Raw genomic sequence first — 20,050 nt, 5'->3', positions numbered from 1 at the left:
CAGATATTACAAGAATATTAGGCACTCAACGAAAAATACGGAGAATACGAAGCATTTTATACCGATGGATCAAAATCGGCGCACTACGTGGGAAGTGCTGTAGTTCAGAATAATTGGGAAAAAATAGTACGGCTACCTGAGTGTACATCCATTTTCACCGCCGAGTGTTACGCAGTCTTGGTGGCTGTAGAAAAAATAATAAATGAGAACATTCAGAACAGTATCATTTACACTGATTCTCTGAGCATACTAACCTCACTTCACCATAGCAATGCTGTGACACCACTAATTGGTAATATCATACACAACATAACAAGCGCCACAATACAGGGACAAGACATAAAATTCTGCTGGGTTCCCAGCCACATTGGAATCACTGGCAATGAGAAGGCAGATGAATGTGCTGGAAAAGCTCGAAACAAAGAAATAAAGAAAGTGTACATTCCCTACAAAGATGGTATGAAGTTGGTGCAGTGCAAATTAAGAAATAAATGGCAGTCGCAATGGAATATCAAAAGAAATAATAAGCTACATTTAGTAAAACCGATTCTAGACGAATGGAAATCATGCTCACACCAAAAACGATTCATCGAAGTTATTTTATGCCGTGAAATGGTACAGACTGAACAGACAGACTATGCCGCCACCTCACCCGGGGCTTACCCGGAAGGAGGCAGTGTTATATAGACAGTTACAGACGGGGTCCCTGCTCACCCCGGTGCTAGCTAAGCACGTGTGTCCGAGTGTGCACGCGAGCGACATATGCAGATTGTGCGCGAAGGAGAGAGCCACCGCGGCTCACATCCTTTGGGACTGTAGCGTAAATCCGCGCGAAGCCAGCGAGAAGACGACGATCCCGCCGCAGCTAGAGGCTGCAACGAGGAGCTGTGATCAAAAGACACAACTCAAGGAGGTCTCGGCAGCTCTCGAGAGGCAGCGACCGAGCGAAACCGAGGAGAGGGGGGCGGCACCCCCAGGAAGGGGGCGGCGGCCCTCTCGAACCCGCGGAAGTAGCGAGGGACGTAACAAGACCTCAAGGAGCACAACGCACGAGATTGACGTAGTGGCCGCGTCGCGGTAAAAGCTTCTCCTCCCTGCTTGGAGGGAGCCTAACCGACTCTGCAGGCTTTCTAAATAAAAGTTGTTCTCTCTCTCTCTCTCTCTCTCTCGTCTCCGTATAGAACACACACATCTCACACACAACTTCCTGCTAACAAAGAAAGACAAACCTGTTTGCGAGCAATGCGGACATGAACTTACCGTAAACCACATACTACTATCATGCACAAAACTTGAATCATTAAGGAAAAAATATTTTGCTACATTTTACAAAGAACATATCTCATTTCATCCAGCGTTGATTTTAGCTGAATATGCACTCGTTAGTATACTTGATGTTTTTAGCTTTTTAAGGGAAGCCGGTGTTCTTCAAAACCTGTAATGTTCTGACTCTGTGCTTCTCTGCTTAGAACGATACACCTCAGCCACTTTCTCAGTCCTGAGAAGGAGGCTGAGGTTTTTATCTGAGTAGTTGGGGGCCTCGAGATCCTTGGCAAGCCAAGGATGTCCACGGAGGTTAACCAACTTTTAAAAGCTTCTGCAAACAGCCATTTCTAAAAAGTTTGTATTTAATCAGCCAGGTAATAAAAATAACTTTTAGGCCTTTTACACCACCGTTTTTATCAACATTGTTTTTACACTCTGCTGAAGCCAATCTTTCCATACCTTGTTCTTGGCGCATGATAGCCTTAGTTGCTTATGCGCCAATAAACCCAACACAACAATCGAACGAAAAGGAACTTCAGGCTTGTGTGTCTTGGCGGCGAAGAACAATTCAAGAACACATAGCTTGGAACAGCGATTGGATCACGCTATAGGCACCCTGCAATGAAGTTTACTGCTACATGTGGCGCCACCTAGCGGATCCCGAGTGCAGTCAGTGAGGCGGCCCAGAAGCGCCCTATGTCGTTGGGTGTGCGTTTCCTTCAGCGTGTGTATTTTCATCTGAGTGTGCGTGATTTGCACAGCTTCGATGGCGACACTGAGCTCAACTACCATGGATGCAAAGAAGAAGAATAAGCGCAGGTTGTGAAAGATTGTCACAATCACGACCGTCAAAATGTATCGCTTTCCGGGAAAACCCTGGGAAAAAGAACGACGAGAGAAGTGGATAGCGGCTGTGCGTCGCGTCAAGTAAGTGAATTTTGTTGGTTTGTGAGTCCGATGGTGTGCAGACGCAAGAATAAAACACGATTGCGGCGAGCGGTGAAGAAAACGAGCTGTCATACGCGGGCCGCCGCACGCTGGTTAGAGCGCCTGCTTTTAGTGCGTGCTCCGCGCTTTAAAATTTGCCCATTAGCGGTGTACGTGCTGTGCACGAGGGGCACTGTTCGTCGTTTTTAAGGACAGAGCACCACGATGCTTCTAAGGACAAACCCGCGAATTCGTGGTATGGCATTTCGGCCGCATTTCGTTCCGGAAAAAATGACCGTGCGCTGCGCTATCCGGACCTCTACTACGGCGTCTCTTCGGGACGTTAAACCCAACATACGACCAAGACGTAGAAGTGAGAACTTCGGAGCACGATAATAATCGGTGAATACCGGGCGTGGGGTGTGGAGCGAGTCGCACCGTTGTGTGTGGCGATCCGTAAGATTATGCGCGTGGGGGATATGCACGACACTGGGTGCCAAGTTACTCGCCCAAAAACACCTGCGCCGACTGTTCAAGCCATGACTTTTGATTTTTAGATGCAATAGTACAATTATGACGTCGTTTCGAAAACTTCTGTTGGGTCTATCGAAGCCGTTTCATAAAATGCAAGGAGGCTGCTCATAGTTTGACTCGTTACATGCTGTTCAACCTGCGCTCTTGGTCAGACGAAGCTTTTTCCTTAAACTTTGCATCTGTTTAACTGGTACAAAGCGAACAGCAACCCCCTGGATAGCATCGCACTGGATAGCAACTAGTTTTGAGATTTCCAGTCTTGTTTAAAGTACTGCAAGAAAATAGAGGGCTGGATAAAGCCACTTCAGTGTCATAATAAGCATGGTCAGCTGCTGCACTGAGTTCGTATATCTATGTTAAAATATTTACCTACTCTCTGGCATACTTTTCAAGTAGCTAACATCCAGCGTATGGCGAGATTGCTTGTTCTAGCCCATCACATTCTCCAGCATGAAGATCCTGCTCCTTATTGCCTATGCTTTATTCCAGTGGTGAAGACTCCTCAAATTGGTGCCCAAATAAGGATTCAAGGATTTGTAGCAAACACTTTGTAAATGAGGAGAAAAGTACCATCGAGACTCATCCAGGTTACCTGCCAACAATATTTCCACCAGTCTACAAGAAGCAATCAGTGCAGCCTGCTGCTCAGCTGGCAAGATTCAAAAGGTATCTCCATTACTGTGTAATGAGCTTATCACTTTAGGCTTGTTTTTATTTCAAGGCTGAAAGGAATTTATATCTAGAATTGCATGCAGGTATGTGTTGTGCAAAGTCACGCAGTTTTATAAAGCTAACACCATCACATTATATTGGTGCAGGTGGAGACAGAGGGCATCTATGCGTTCATCTGTCACAGCAGCGAGCAGCACCCTCTCTTCTGCATCGCCTCAGGGGACAGATGAGGTCGATGCCAGCTGCCCTGCTCTGATTATGCCTACAGCAATGGACACATCGAGTGCTCCAGTTGAACATGAAGGCCTCGAATTATTATGTGCTGCTGCTGAAGTTCACACTGCTCCTAAATCTGTGGCAAGTTCCCAGCAAACGGTCAAAATTATAATTACTAAAATGTATGAAATCACTGCTTCTCTTGTGGCAAATAATGCTTGCAGACTTGCATCAAGCGTACCTAAAAGGCGTGTTTAAAACACCTCATTTTATTTGGATGTTTTCTTCTCTGTATTGATGCATAAGGTGTTGTCACTACATGGTATCCACCTACGACTGCTAAATAATTTATAATTGAATTTCTTCTTGCCACCATTTCGGTTTATCAACTGAACAATGGCTGTGATGTTTAAGAGGTGTTTAGCTCACGTGAGGTATGAAAACTTATGATACATCTTTTGTTTTACAAACGCTCTTGTTTTACAAACCCGGCTTCAAGAGCTGGAAAGCTCTTGAAGCCGGGGGCCTTAAGCATTGTATCAATTAAGATTAAGTATTGGGCGTTATATTGCAGTTTTTCTTCATGCCTCACGTGACTTACTCTTGTAAAATGTCACAGCCATCGTTCGGTTGATGAAACCGAAACAGATATTCAGTTATAAATTATTTACCGGTCCAGGAGAAATAACACGCAGTAATCCATGTATACTAATGCCTAACACATCATTTGAAAACAGAAAACACGCAGCAAAAATATGGTGTTGCTCATTTAATACGCTGTTGTGCGATTATGATTTGTTGTCTCAGTTATATAATGTCTAATGGCTCACCGATGTGTATTATGCATTTGAATGTTTTCTTTCTAGATAGGAAAAATGCTAAATGCTAAAACACCTATGTGCTATGCTTTGAGTACATATTGAAGAGCCGTAGGTAGTTAGCCTGGCACCCTCCCTCTATACCATCTCTTCTAGCCTATATATTATATGTATTATATATTAGGTTACATACTTCGACAATAAGAATACATTGTGTTTTCTATCCCTTTTTCAACATCGTGCAGGAAATTCAGACTGAAGGTGGAGGCAATTTTGCTGGCAGTTTTTCTGTCTTTATCAGCTGCATCCACGGATCGGAGGCATCCACCCAAGTCTCGCACCGAGAGATGCAGGACTGTGGCACACAACAGAAACCAGATGTTGCGAACAAGCACAGTGGCCCCAGTCACAGAACAAGCTACTTTGCTGGATATGATAGCATTGCAAAGTCCAGCAGTGCTCTGGAGGACCTATGCAATGTCAGCCATGTTGTGTTTTCATTGCTATTGAGTATGCTGCCAGTGCATTCAGAGAGAAAATGTGACATTTCAATGCAAAACAGGCTGCTTATCTTCCTGCTCAAACTTAAGCTTGGAATCAGTTACTCGTCTCTTGCTGTTCTGTTTTCAGTCAATGAAACCTCAGTGTCACGGCACTTTAAAAGTGTTCTGAAGAGTCTCTCATTCGCGACTAAAAAATGGATTTTTCGTCCCCTCGCCGCAGTAATCCAGGCTACAATGCCAGAGACTTTTAAAAAACACTACCCTGGCTGTACCATGATTATTGACTGTACCGAAGTGCGCACCGAACAGCCACCAACTGTGCAGCAAGAGCGTACCCTATATTCAAACTACAAGGGAGGCTACACTCTCAAGTTTCTCCTCGCAATAACACCTGGCGGAATGATTTGTTTCCGTTCAAGTGCTTATGGGGGCAGGGTCTCTGACGCACACATTACTGTGGATTCTGGCTTCCTAAGCATTGTTGAACCTGGAGACATTGTATTAGCCGACAAAGGATTCCCAGGTATTCGCACAGCTTTGGAGGGCCAGAATTGTGTACTTGTTATGCCTCCATTTTTGCATGGTGGCCAGTTTACACCTGAGGAGGTCAGAGATACATACAACATTGCACAGATTAGAATTCACGTTTAAAGGATGATTCAAAGAATTAAGACTTATAACATACTGAACAACCGAGTGCCAACGGAACTAATTTCTTGCATGACTGAAGTTTTTCACATGTGCTGCATACTAGCAAATCTCCAGCTGCCAATAATCAGCCGGAAGGAATGATTAAGACAGTTTTTGAGTGTTGAAGGAACTCAGTAACTAAAGATGCATGTCGTTGTTTGGTTTTATGGGGTTTAACGTCCCAAAGCGACTAAGGTATATGAGAGACGCCGTAGTGGAGGGCTCCGGAAATTTGATCACCTGGGGTTCTTTAACGTGCACTGACATCGCACAGTACACGGGCCTCTGGAATTTCTCCTCCAAAGAAATTCAACCGCCGCGGCCGGGATCGAACCCGCGTCTTTCGGGTCAGCCTTAGTCGCTTTGGGACGTTAAGCCCCATAAAACCAAAACCAAACAATGACATGCATCTTTAGTTACTGAGTTCCTTCAGCACTCAAAAACTGTGTTAATCATTGCGATACATTGCTGTACATTGCGATGTTGTGTTTGGGTGGCTATGCCAAGGTTGTGTTCATTTTTTTCTTTGTCATTGTATGCGTGCAGCTATTCAATGCCTGGTTTTGTAGTGCATATGAAGATTGGATGACGTGCGGCTTTAATGGTAGCAATAGTGCCTCCTATTCACAAATACTCTGCACAAGTGGAGAGAGTGCCATCTGCAGTCACGTGGGCTTGGCTGTAGGGCATTTAAGTTGCATGGTGTTGCTCAGCTAATGAGAGCTCTAACAAGCCCGCAGCTAATATACCGCATAGTGCATATGTTCAATTTTGGCTCATCGTGCCGTTAACCGCTGTACCTGCACCAGATTTTCGCGACCACAAGACTATATGCTGAAGCTTTGTTTGTTCCAAGATCATTTGGTTTGAAATAAAACCACATTCCTGTTGTAATTGTATTAAGTGTATTAGTATTAGTTCAGTGTTTTGCTCCTTAAAAGTTGTCACACCAGCTGGCCTTCAACTATGCCCTCACAAGTGTATTATGCTCTGTGTTTAGGCAGTTATATGTTAAGAATGCTTTCTATCAATTGAGATCTGTGCTGTTGTAGTAACAGGACAGAGTGTGTGTGCTAAATGCTATCATGCAACATTTCATGCCTTGATGTCTCATGCTGTAGAGAGGGGCTATCTTGAAGACAAGAACCGCATTCAAGTTTATTATGCATTTGTATCCAGAGTGGTTCTTTAGCTTTGTTTTATGGGTATTCATGTTGTGTATTACAGCGAGTCAGATACTGTTTTAATGTTTGTTCTTCATTGTCATGCTGTGTAACTGTGCAGAAGGACAAGCAGTTCTGAAAGCTTTTTGTTGCACTGCTCTAGCAAGTCTAATAATAAACAAAGACTGCAAATACCACATCAATGTCGTTTTTATTCATCATGCTCTTAGGAACAAGTGTTGCACAGAAATGCCAGTTTATTGCCTATCCATGATCAGTAAATGGCACACTGGTGAGGTGACTGCAAGAGAAAAATATACGATATAAAATGTACATAGTTAACCTTTTTTCGGGAATGGCTGAATACAGTAGTTAAAAATAGTGGTAAAAGAAGGCCCATTTTGCCTCATTTCAAGTAAAGCACCTTCATTATGAATATAAATTTTCTAGTCTGATACGGCTGAACAATGTTGCAGCACATATCCTTTGCTGCCAATGGTGTTGGCCGGTTCGTATGATCTGGTTAATTCCTATGTACCAGTCTGTCCCCTGTGACGTCACGCTACGCTGTGAACTACAAAAGCATGAGAATCGGTCAACATCATTGGCACTTGAAGGGCATCTGTTGCTTCATTGTATTCGTAGATGCTGACTCTAAAGAAAAAGGAGTGCCAAACTGACCATCCTTTGGAATGTCTAGTTATCCTACGTGTAGCTGTTAATGTAGCTGCAGTTTCTACAATCGAGCACTGGCTCCTGCCTAAGAGTTTGAAGCCATGCAGATCTACAGAAGAGATAATAGCTGTTTGTTGAACCTACTGTAGTGGTTACAGCGGTCCGCTTCTGAGCCCGCAGATGCATGTTCAGTTCCAGCTGCAGTGTTGCGTTTTGATGGTGAAACTCGGCACAAGTTAAAGAACTTCATGTGGTCAAAATTTATATACAGCTCTTCACTATGGCGCCTCCTCTTCTCTCAATCCCTTCCCTCTCATACCATTGGGATCTTTACTTCAAGCCGGACGGCATGCTGGCATGGAGCGAACAAACAATAAATAAAGCAGCGATGAGTTTACACTTTCTTAACCCCCCCCCCCCACATTACAAATTGTTGTATTATTGGGGTGTAAAAGTCTCCAGGCTGCAAATATTGACCAATTGACCAAGCTGCATTTACCACATCCTGCTTTTCAACTAGCACCCCATTTGACTGCCACAAATGCACATACACTCAAATTTAGGCTCAAAAAGTGTGGCCTCAAGCCACTAGCACATAAAAGAGCTATCAGCCTCAGTTGTCCCGGAGACTTTTCTCTCCAAAAGTACACCATCGCATCTCTTGTTCGGTTTTAACACGGATTGTCTGCTGACAATTAAGAAAAAGCTAATACTCCGCTAGTTAGTTCATCACTGACAATACTAACAGCCGGTAGGGAACGATGACACATCACAGAGAACAGCATCATGTCTCCTTTGTGTGGTGGGTGGCCACAGTGGCTCAGTGGTTACGGTGCTCAGCTGCTGACCCGAAAGACAAGGGTTCGATCCCGGCCGTAGCAGTCGAATTTCGATGGAGGCAAAATTCTAGAGGCTCGTGTACCGTGTGATGTCAGTGAACGTTAAAGAACCCCAGGTGGTAGAAATTTCCAGACCCCTTCACTCCGGCATCCCTCATAGCCTGAGTTGCTTTGGGATGTTAAACCCACATAAACCATAAACCAAACCTTTCTGTGGTGTGTTGTTCCCGACAGGCTGTTAGGAGGGTTATGCTAGTACTTCTGACGATTGCTGTTTATTAATGCCTGAAGAATCATACCAAAGAAAAAAATTTAATGAAGACTTTGGTGTCCCTGCTGTTTGAAATGAATTATTTTCCTTTAAGCTGTCGAAATATTCATACAAGTGAAACATTATTTTTTGCAAGGGCTGGCAGGAACCATTCAAAGTAAAATTCTTCGAGGGCTGGTACTGCTTGCTGCAGAAAAGCGTTATCCTTGGCTATCTGAAGAGTAATGTTTCCCTTAGTGGAATAAATGAAAAAAAAACACTGCTGTACATTTAGCAAGTACAGAAGGAGCTGAACCTGTGTGTAATACTTGTGCGACTTTTTCAGTATTATAGTGTCCCCATCCTGCTTGAGGTACTCTAGACAGGTCTTTCCTGAGGCGTCAAGAATGGGCTGGTCCCTGCATTTGTGTGGACATTTGATTTCAAGCAAGCACGTCTCATTAGAAAGACTGAAAATGCCATCAGGGCTTCCGCAGAGCCACGGCTGGTCAGGGTGAAGGAGAAGGCCCACCTGAAAGAAGCACTGCCTCTTAGTTTGACACACAATAATGTAAACATTCATTGCGCAGCAACACACCTAGCAGTTTGAGGAATATGTTAAACTATTGGAGTACAAATATGGATTTTGCAAATATATTTGTGATTCCATTTATCTTTAGTATTACAGCACGTTGTTCAGAAACATGCAGAGACCTTTCACTCACCTCAACAACCTCGATGCCATGTTGCTGCTCAAATTCCCTCCTGGCCACATGTTCCATCCGTAGTCCTAAGGTGTACAGAACCACAATGGTGAAGAATGCTTTGTGCATAAGAAAAAAAGAATATGTACCATATGCTGTAGCCTCAGATGAAAATGCTCTTGACCGAAGGATACCTTGCGCAACTTCCTCTAGGGTTTTTCGCGTCCGCAGTACAGTGTGAGCTGTTGAGCTGGTTATACGCACCCTGCGTTCCTTGTGCCACCTGCAACACATTCAATGAAAAATGGTGCATCAATCGGGTAATATTGCTTGAAACATTACTCTGCAACCACTGGCATACCTTAAACAGCTGGACTGCCCGGCTGTCTCCACACAGAGGTCAGGTAATGACTTGCATACAACGCGCTCATCATAAAATACCCTTTCCTGCGCTGTCATGCTTCGGAAGTGATCTTTTTTCCTTTGGGAAATCGCCACAAATTTCCAATGCATGGAGTGGCTTACTCGGCGGCTGAAGCAAGGCATTGAGCTTTCCAAGGAGCGACAATCTCCTGTTTTCTTCCTGCTCTTCGCGTACGCTTTGCTGGTGAGCAATCTCAGACTCACTAATTTCCATTTGTTGGAGCACTTCTGTAAATGGGGACTCAATTCCCTTAAAATGCTCAAGGACATAAAATGGTGAGTACTGCTGGGGTTCTTTTCTGCTGACGAAAGGACTGGTGTTCTCTAAAGGCAGGAAGAGGATGACAACCACACATCAAAGCAGTAGTGCACAAGTTAATAACAATTCACGTGCACTCATTCACAAGCACATCACTTAAGAAGGAATAATTTCCTGGGTAGTCCGGGCGAAAACTGCATTAGTAGTGCTGTTAGAAAAAAGCCTACCCACGACTGGTTGGCACATTTTAAATTTTCATTCATACAAACGGTCGGGCAAGCACGCTTACAGCACCAAAAATCACATGCGCAATCTATGAGTGGTAACAAGGCAAACATAAGTATCCCATCAACAGACATGCGCTGCAAGAAAATGCATCAGAGCGCTTCCGTGCATGGGAGTGCCAAGGTGACAAACGCATGAGTTGCAGTCGGTAGTGCGTTCCATCATTAGTGATAACAAGCCATCATACCTCCAAACAGCTCACTGATAGATGCTTTGTCGTTGAGCGCAGGCTTAGCCGCTGGCTTTCCCCACGCTTGAGCAACGCTGGTGCAGGACTCGTGCTCATTAATGAAGCATGCTACAGCCGCACAGTGCTTGCAGTCGCCAAGACTACCGTACCGGCAACTGCACCTGCCCTCCTCTAACCTCCGCCGCCCAGTGGTAAGCTGCGAGTGACAAAGGAAAATGTTTGGCATGATGTGAAATTGCGGAACGAAATCGCGAGGAAAATGTGCCATCGTTAGCAAACAAGAACACCCGATTAACAACAACAACCCGATTAACCTCTTTCAAACTTCCTTCTCTCCTTCAGTGTTTTAGGCAAGAAGCATGCACGTGGGCAAGAATAAGCAAAAAAAGCTTTGTTTACTTACGCGAAGTTCGACGTCGTATGCATGCCTATTCCGTTGCGAGAAACACTTCGCGGTTATGTCTTTCTGGTCGACTTCTTTCACGTTGTAGACGTGACCATTTTCGAGCAGGCGGCGTCCTTTCGCGAGTATCGGTGGTCGGAAATAGCTGTCAAGGTCTTCAATGGCCTTAAAACCGCAAAATATGACGACCGACATGGTTCCCGCCGCACGACTCGAAAGAACCCGGCTGCGTCGGCCGCCTCAAATTACTTGGCGCCGCCGTTGGTGGCGCTGAACGCAGCGCTCCAGTTCTGAGGCCCTAGGGTTTAAAGATAACAATGGTCATGTAAATAAATCTGCAGTGGAAGTCAGCAAAAAGCGATTGGAGGATTGGTGGCTGAAAAGCAGAGATGTGACATAAGGTTAGAATAGTAGGAAACCGTAGGCAAAGGTGATGGAGAATCTTAATGAGAATTGCCAACACAGTAAACAAAAAAATAATAAAGAAAGAAAAGCTGAGCATGGTGGCAATTGCCACCACCCCGTTTCAAAGGGGGCGCTCCTATCCATCCATCCATCCATCCATCCATCCATCCATCCATCCATCCGTCCGTCCGTCCGTCCGTCCGTCCGTCCGGCCGTCCGACGGGCCGAAAGGGCCGAGCAGGTCGAGGCCGACACGGGAAAACGGGTCTTCGGGGATGGGAATCGGCTGAAGGTGTCCGGGAGGGAGAACCGAGGGCGTCTTCCGTCGTTGGCACAGCTCGCAAGCGGCCACATAACGGCGGACAGAACGGTATAGACCGGGCCAAAAGAAGCGGCGGCGCACGCTGTCGTAGGTGCGGGAGACTCCAAGATGACCGGCCGTGGGAACGTCATGAAGCTGCTCAAGGACGCTGCGGCGCAGGTGTTGCGGGACCACGAGCAAGAGGTCAGCGCCGTCAGGCCGCATATTGCGCCGGTAGAGGGCGTTCTCATGGAGCACAAACGGGGCGAGGGACGCATCACAGCGGTTGGCAGTGAGGCGGTCGATGAGGGAACGTAGCGAAGAATCCAAGCGCTGTTCGTGCGCAATGTTGCGGAAGGCCGAGATGGATAAGACGCAGGCGTCAGCCTCGCATTCGTTGGAGGAAGGCGCATCGACAGGGTAACGGGACAAGCAATCCGCGTCCTGGTGCAAGCGGCCGGACTTGTGGACGACACAAAATGTGTACTCTTGAAGAGCCCAGCGCCCCAGCCGGCCTGTAGGGTCTTTGAGCGAAGAAAGCCAGCATAAGGCGTGGTGATCCGTGATAACAGAGAAAGGGTGCCCAAACAAGTAAGGGCGGAATTTTGCAATAGCCCAAACCAGGGCGAGGCATTCCCGCTCGGTGATAGAATAGTTGCGCTCTGACACAGAAAGGAGACGGCTGGCGTACGCAATAACGCGAAGCTGGTTGCGTTGCCGCTGAGCAAGTAGGGCACCAATGCCATGGCCGCTCGCATCGGTCCGAAGTTCCGTAGGGGCTGAAGGATCAAAGTGAGCCAACACAGGTGGAGCAGTGAGGGCATTGATAAGGGCTCTGAAGGCGTCAGCTTGGGGGGGTCCCCAAGAGAACGGGATGTCCTTCTTGAGGAGCGTGGTAAGAGGTCGGGCTATTTCCGCAAAGTTCTGGATGAACCGGCGGAAATAGGAACATAGGCCGAGAAAGCTGCGCACATCACCGGAGGAGCGCGGCGTAGGAAATGAACGCACGGCACGGACCTTGTCGGGGTCGGGTTGGATCCCAGCAGAATCGACCAAGTGGCCAAGGACCTTGAGCTGTCGGCGGCCGAAGGTACATTTCTTCGAGTTCAGTTGAAGACCAGCGCGACGGAAGACGGCAAGGATGGCTGAAAGACGATGAAGATGGCTTTGGAATGTGGACGAAAAAACAATCACGTCATCTAAGTAGCAGAGGCATGTCGTCCACTTAAAACCGCGCAGGAGGGAGTCCATCATGCGCTCGAAGGTGGCAGGGGCATTGCACAGGCCAAAAGGCATGACTTTAAACTGGTACAGGCCGTCCGGGGTGACAAAGGCGGTTTTCTCCCGATCCCGTTCATCGACAGCGATCTGCCAGTACCCTGAGCGAAGATCGATGGAGGAAAAGTAACTGGCGCCGTGCAAGCAGTCGAGAGCGTCGTCAATTCGGGGCAAAGGGTAGACGTCTTTCTTTGTGACGGCATTCAGATGGCGGTAATCGACGCAGAATCGCCAAGTTTGATCTTTCTTTTTAACAAGCACGACAGGGGACGCCCAAGGACTACTCGAAGGCTCGATGATGTTGCGGGCCAGCATCTTGTCCACTTCTGCCTGAATAACACGGCGCTCTGCGAGGGAGACCCTATAGGGCCGTCTGTGAATAGGGCGGGCCTCGCCGGTGTCAATGCGGTGGGCGACAACAGAGGTTTGACCCAAGGGACGGTCCCCAAAGTCAAAAATATCACTGTAGGAGGACAAGAGACTGTGAAGAGCTGTAGAATCAGCAGAGGGTAGATCGGCCGCTATCATCCGGGAAATAGAATCCTCACTGGAGGGCTGCGATGTAGGGACATTAGATGCGGCAGTCGTTGGGTCAGGAGCCAGGACAGAGACTGTGCAATCGGTCAATGGGGACAGATCAGCAAGTGAAATGCCGGTCGGAAGTACCTGAGGGGACAGGCTGAAGTTGAGGACAGGGAGGCAGGTGCAGTTGTTGGTGATGTGGACAATGGTGTGGGGAAAGAGGACGTTACGGTTCAGAATCACAGCGGTGATAGGGCAGGCGACGTAGTCTCCATCAGGGACGGGAGGAGAAGGCGACATAGGGATGTAGACAGCAGCTTGTGGCGGGAGACGAGCAAACTCGGTGGATTGAAGGCGAGGTGAGCTGGTGGAGTCGTCATTGCACAGGGGCAGATCCAATCGGAGAAGGCCTGAGGAACAGTCAATAAGAGCTGAATGGGCGGTTAAAAAGTCAAGGCCAAGGATTATGTCCTGAGGGCACCTGGTCAGGACGGTGAACAGAACAGGTATATGACGTCCGGCAATGCTGACTCGCGCAGTGCACATTCCAATCACGGCAGCGGGGCTGCCATCGGCGACGCGAACCGTGGACATGGCGGCAGGCGTTAAAACTTTCTTCAGACGGCGGCGCAAAGAAGAGCTTAGGACTGACACTTGGGCGCCAGTATCAATGAGGGCAAGGACCGGGACACCATCCACGAGAACATTCAAGAGATTACGTTGGGCAGCGGGGGTCAAGAGAGGATTTTCAGGCCGGGTCAATGATGCAGCGTCACCTCCGGGGCTGCATCGGCTAGTTTTCCGAGAAGTGGCGGGAGGTCGAAGGAGAAGGGCTGCGGCGTGTGGTAGGAGAACGGGAGCGGCGGCCTAATGGGGAAGGTGAGCGGTGGACCCACGAGCTTGCGGAGCGGGCTCGTCACGGAGCGGATCGGGACGGGGGGTGAAGCGGCGCGGGCCGTAGTCGTTGCGGCGGTCGACGAAGGAGTAGGGGCGAGGTGGCGGGGACCAACGGCTGCGGCAGTGACGGGAGATGTGTCCGACGCGAGAGCAGGTAAAACAGATCGGCCTGTCATCAGAGGTACGCCATTCGGCAGGATTGCGATATCGGTACCGAGGCGAGAAGCTGCGACTGTAAGTGGCAGCTGCAATCACTGGAGGGTCCGGGCTGGCATGAGCGGTGCCCACGACGCGAGAAGGGACGGCCATGTTCGCAACCTGCTGTCGAACGACGGCTTGGATGAGGGCCAAGGTGTTGTCCGGCAGTGGCAAGGAAGAAACAGCGGGCGTCATCGCCTCCAGTTCGCGGCGCACGATACGGGTTAAGTTAGCCGGGTCGGAAGGCTGCCGCAATGTTGGCAGATCTTCACAGGAGGAGCTAGTAGCAGTGTTCGGCAGCCGGTCAAAACGGTGAGAAATGCGCCGGTGTTTGGCTTGCTCGAAACGCCGGCACACCTCAAGAACAGAGGCGACCGTTGAGCAGTCTTTGCATAGAAGCAGGTTAAAGGCATCGTCGGCAATGCCTTTCAGTATGTGGCCAACTCGATCTGCCTCGGACATGTCTTTATCCACTTTACGGCACAAGGCGAGGACGTCTTGTATCTACGCTATGTAGGGCTCGGAGGAAGTTTGGGCGCTTGACGCGAGGGCCTTCTTGGCGGCGAGTTGGCGGCCGATAGGTTTTCCGAAGAGGTCGCGGAGCTTCTGTTTACAGATGTCCCATGAGGTCAAGTCCTCTTCGTGGGTTTCGAACCACACTCTCGCGGTGCCGGTCAGATAAAATATGACATTAGCGAGCATCAGCGTTGGATCCCACCTGTTGTGCGTGCTGACGCCTTCGTAAAGGGCCAGCCAGTCGTCCACATCAACGTCGTCGGTACCGCAGAACGTGCCCGGTTCGCGGTGGTGGGCGACGACGACCGCTGGCGGTGTTGACGGAGAGGGAGATGGCTCGGACTCGTTAGACATGGTGGCGAGACGGCGGCCACGGCGGAGAGCCAGCTTGAGGTCGGGGATCGAATTTAGCAACCTCCACCAAATGATACGTGGCGGCTAGAAGCAGCAATAGAAACAGCAGAGGTAATCTGCTACGCAAGGGACCGACGGCTTGAAGTAGACTCACAGCACACAAGCTCGCACCTCAGCGTCGTCTTCGTAACAAAACCACTTCGTCGTCCTCCCAGCGTCCGTAGCAATATTTAACCAGAATCGCAACTCCGCCTCCCCTCGATAAGCGATCCCTACGGTAAGCAGTGTAAGAAGGTGGGAAAATGCAACTGTCAAGCACATGAGGCTGCAGCCAAGTTTCAGAGATAACCACTACATGGGGATCGTAAGAAAGTAAAGCATGCTCAAGAAGTTCCTGCTTATTGCACACACTCCGCGCATTCAAACAAATAAGGCGAAAATCTTTCTGCTCAGTCAACTCGTTATCAAGGCGTCATGGCTCTTCCGGCTGCTTCGTGCTACGCAACAGCACCCTGCAGTTCTTTTCATCGTCCCACGCGTAAAGATCATCGTTTATCAGCAGTTTGTCATGAACCAGCTTTGCTTTATCGTTAGGGCGACGATCGTCTTCAAAGGACTGCCACAATTTCTTTCTTTTCTGTTGTGTGACGTATGAGTAATCGTGCGACACCGACACCCCAGAATCCTTGAGCTTGGAGCAGTTTTGAAATATTGCATGCTTTTCGTTGTAGTTAAACACGCGAAAAATTACTGGACGAGGCCTATCCATATGGGGTTTGCCAATTCGGTGGATCCGTTCAACTGTGCTCACCGAGACGCCTAGTTTATCTTGACATACTTTCTGGAGGACTTTTTCTTCTAAATCAGCTCTCGTTTCTTTTGGGCTTTCTTTTACACCAAACACTACAACGTTGTTCCGGCGAGCGCGGTCCTCGTAATCCACCATCTTCTTGCTTTGTGCTGCCAAGGCTTTTTGCAAATGCTTTACCGATTCCTCAAGTTGCCGTATCCTTCCTTCGTTAGCTTTGCATAATTCCAGAACCTCGTCTAGCTTTGTTAGCTTTGAGTTTATCTCAGAAAGGGTTGCATCGCGACTCTCGTTGCTTGCCTTCATTTCCTGCAATTCTTCCAGAATTAAGCTTAATGTTTCCTTCTGTCCGGGACCTGGATTAGGCTCAACGTCCCCGCACACAAGAATCAAGAGAGCTGACCAGCAATCAACAATCATGCAAAGACACTTCTGAGGGCACGGCAGGACCACAAGTGCGTAATGCCTGGTATGAAAGCTACAATATGGATTGTAGAAACTAACCTGCACAACCAGCCAGGCGAATTTAGCCATGCTGCTTTGAAGAATGCTGCCGTGCCCTCTGAAGTTCACAGGACGGTCGGGTGGTTTTAAAGCGTTGTCTGGTGACGTCGCTGTCTCAGAAGCCCGGCGATGCCATCTGATGATAGCAGCTTGAATTGCGTGTCGGTCATTTTGAAAAATCGCTGACTTGAGGCCCAAGCATCCGTTGTCGCACGGCGCATGCCCAGCCAGACCAGGCTTGGTCGGTCCAGGCGGCGGCCCGGCGAGGCAAAGAACCTGCACAACCAGCCAGGCGAATTTAGCCATGCTGCTCTGAAGAATGCTGCCGTGCCCTCTGAAGTTCACAGGACGGTCGGGTGGGTTTAAAGCGTTGTCTGGTGACGTCGCTGTCTCAGAAGCCCGGTGATGCCATCTGATGATAGCAGCTTGAATTGCGTGTCGGTCATCTTGAAAAATCGCTGACTTGAGGCCCAAGCATCCGTTGTCGCACGGCGCATGCCCAGCCAGACCAGGCTTGGTCGGTCCAGGCGGCGGCCCGGCGAGGCAAAGAACCTGCACAACCAGCCAGGCGAATTTAGCCATGCTGCTCTGAAGAATGCTGCCGTGCCCTCTGAAGTTCATAGGACGGTCCGGTGGTTTTAAAGCGTTGTCTGGTGACGTCGCTGTCTCAGAAGCCCGGTGATGCCATCTGATGATAGCAGCTTGAATTGCGTGTCGGTCATCTTGAAAAATCGCTGACTTGAGGCCCAAGCATCCGTTGGCGCACGGCGCATGCCCAGCCAGACCAGGCTTGGTCGGTCCAGGCGGCGGCCCGGCGAGGCAAAGAACCTGCACAACCAGCCAGGCGAATTTAGCCGTGTTGCTCTGAAGAATGCTGCCGTGCCGTGAATAGCTGAAGAGGTTTACCACGAACGCCATTTATTAAGAGTTTTGCAGTTAAAATATCATGATTAAGAGAGTCAAAAGCCTTGCTAAAGTATATAAACAACCCAAGGGTAATCTGTCGGTTTTCAATATTTTGTATAATGCATTCTTTGAGCGCATCCGAAATAAGGCCTATCTTATTGAAAAAGTTATTTAATCTCGTGTATAAAATTTTCTCAAACCCCGTCGAGAACACGGGCAGAACAGATAGAGGTCGATAGTTTGTGGGTTCTTTCATATCACCGCCTTTATACAGCACCGACACTCTAGCTATTTTCATGGCACTTGGAAATTCGCCAACGTCAATGCCAAGGTTAAAGATATAACTAAGTACTGGAGCAATGATGTAAATTACTTCTTTTATTGGCCTGATTTGCAAATTATCTATATCCAATGATCTACTGTTTTTTAGTGACATGAATGTTGTATATACTTCTAGCTCATCTGTGGGAGTAAGAAATAGACTATCAACAGAATTCGAAGCCGACTTACTATGCAGTGAAAGCGAGAGATTGTTTGGCTTAGCTATATTAACAAAATGTTCGTTAAAAAAATCCGCCAGTTCTACACCGGAAAGTACTCGTTCATTGTGTTTAATGTAATCAGGTAGAGCGTCTTTCTTTTTATCTCGGCCGAGTAGATTATTTACCACTTTCCAGGCAGCTTCAGGGTGTTTTTTATTTACATTGGAAAATAATTTCTCAAGATAACTTTTCTTAGAACTCCGTAGTTCGGAATTTAGCTTATTTCGGAAAGCTTTAAATTCCCTTAATGCTGCTTCGATTCTAGTGCTAAGAAAAATATGAAAAAGTCTGTTCTTCGTTTTAATCATCTTAGCGTGAGCAAGGGTTACCCAGGGTTTTCGAACTTTTTTGGATGGTTTCATTCTTTTACTGGGAAAATGTTTTTTATAAAGTTGCAAAAATACGTGCATAAATTTCATATATGCGTCATTAATATTACATGCATCCCGAACAAACGACCAGTCACATGCCTCGATGTCATGCATAAAGGCAGATATTGCCACATCTGAAATACAGTACACTGTAACCATTTTATCTACACAAGTATTAGAGTGATCAAAAGGATAATAAGACATGAACACAGGGCAGTGGTCACTGATATAACATGCGATTGAACCGGCATCGGAGATTACAGTTTCAGCGTTAGTTATCAGGAGATCTAAAGCAGATGATGTTGACAGTGTGACACGAGTGGGTGTTGTGATTATATTAATAAAACCTGATGAAAAAAGCCTTGAGGTGAAATCGGGTGTGATCGATGTATCTTGTAGAACGTTAATGTTGAAATTACCTCCGCATAATAAACGAAAGTTATTGGTGCGAACATAATCTAAAAACATTTCAAAGAAGTCAAGGAAAGACGGCAAATTTCCACTTGGAGGTCGGTATACAACCGAAGCTAGTTTGTTTCTATATTTCAGTGTTAAAATTTCACAATCATCATTTGACATGGAAAAATTGGAAAGTAACTCGCAATCATGACCAGTTTTGACATAAAGAGCGACGCCACCTTCTCGGCGGCCCGCACGATTCACTAAAAATGTCCTATACCCTTGTGGGCTAAAAACATCGGAGTTACCGCAATACCAAGTCTCGGTTAACATGATTATGCCTGGTTTAAAAGAAAGTTGGCCAAGGAAACACTCCAGATCTTCTGTTTTGAAGACACTGTAGCGCAGCAAAAGACGAGGACACAAGAAACGAGAGACGAACACCACGAGCGCTATCGGCCATCGGCCAGACGGGGAGATGTCTGAACGAGCGCCTAATGGAACACGCTCGCAACGTCAGAAACGGGCAAGGCGGATCGCTGGTTGACCACATTCTCGCATGCAAGTCAAAAACCTGTAAGCCTTACTTTGATAAAAGTCTGGTAATAGGAAAAAGTAGAGAAAGGCTAACGCGCGAAATCATTGAAGCCGAAAAGATAAATAGGTCAGGAGGCTCGTGTGTAAGCACACCTTCCATTCTCCTCTCAGATAAAGAGCTCGTTTTTCTAAGAAATTGATACTGTTCGCACGTGTGATTACTGTTTTCTGGTGTATAAAAGTGTGATGCTTCAGGAGAATAAAGTTTGTTGGAAGTTAGAAAAAAAAAAAAAAAAAAAAAAAAAAAAAAAAAAAAAAAAAAAAAAAAAAAAAAAAAAAAAAAAAAATAGCGCTCGTGGTGTTCGTCTCTCGTTTCTTGTGTCCTCGTCTTTTGCTGCGCTACAGTGTCTTTGAAGTATGTACCAACAAGCCCAAAAAGCCACGCTTCTGTTTTGCCTACCGCAGAACGAACATTAAGATGGAAAACAGAATGCACTGCGGGTGACGGAAGGAAAATATTCTGAGCTACAGCGAAGTTATGATAGTTCATGGCTATTGACGGAAAACAAGCACGGATACAGTGCCGTTCACTGTATTTTCTGAAGGTCTTGGTCACGAGTTATCTCTACCGGGCTTGAATCGTCACTTTGCTTAGCGAAGACTCTGCCGTTGTAGGTCCAGACCGACTTCCACTT

The 20,050-nt window shown here is 47.4% G+C and overlaps 2 protein-coding genes and 1 pseudogene across 2 annotated transcripts in view; 2 read left to right on the top strand and 1 right to left on the bottom strand.

The window, feature by feature from the left end:
* The window catches only part of LOC149337871 (lipase member K-like), a 316,672-nt gene that overhangs the window by 30,276 nt on the left and 266,346 nt on the right, over window positions 1–20,050 (top strand). The gene's annotated exons all lie outside the window — the stretch shown is intronic.
* Window positions 1,971–6,928, top strand: LOC149337876 (uncharacterized). The gene is made up of 5 exons (XM_089553658.1): window positions 1,971–2,193; window positions 3,217–3,393; window positions 3,546–3,756; window positions 4,679–4,912; window positions 6,911–6,928. Exons 1-5 carry the CDS (start codon window positions 2,120–2,122, stop codon window positions 6,926–6,928), a joined length of 714 nt encoding a protein of 237 aa, XP_089409784.1. The 5' UTR covers window positions 1,971–2,119.
* Window positions 14,117–15,510, bottom strand: LOC149337875 (uncharacterized; annotated as a pseudogene).

This window comes from Amblyomma mixtum, chromosome 7, assembly GCF_055824585.1.
Source record: "Amblyomma mixtum isolate Tamu chromosome 7, ASM5582458v1, whole genome shotgun sequence".
Classification (NCBI taxonomy): Eukaryota; Metazoa; Arthropoda; class Arachnida; order Ixodida; family Ixodidae; genus Amblyomma; species Amblyomma mixtum.
The sequence above is the reverse complement of the archived record's forward strand: the minus strand, read 5'-3'. Positions and strand labels throughout refer to the sequence as shown.

Coding starts and splice junctions, on each gene's coding strand:
- LOC149337876 (XM_089553658.1), top strand. CDS start 2,120: ATGTATCGCTTTCCGGGAAAACCCTGGGAAAAAGAACGACGAGAGAAG. Junction 2,194..3,216: donor GCGGCTGTGCGTCGCGTCAA/GTAAGTGAATTT, acceptor GCTTTATTCCAG/TGGTGAAGACTCCTCAAATT. Junction 3,757..4,678: donor ACACTGCTCCTAAATCTGTG/GCAAGTTCCCAG, acceptor AACATCGTGCAG/GAAATTCAGACTGAAGGTGG.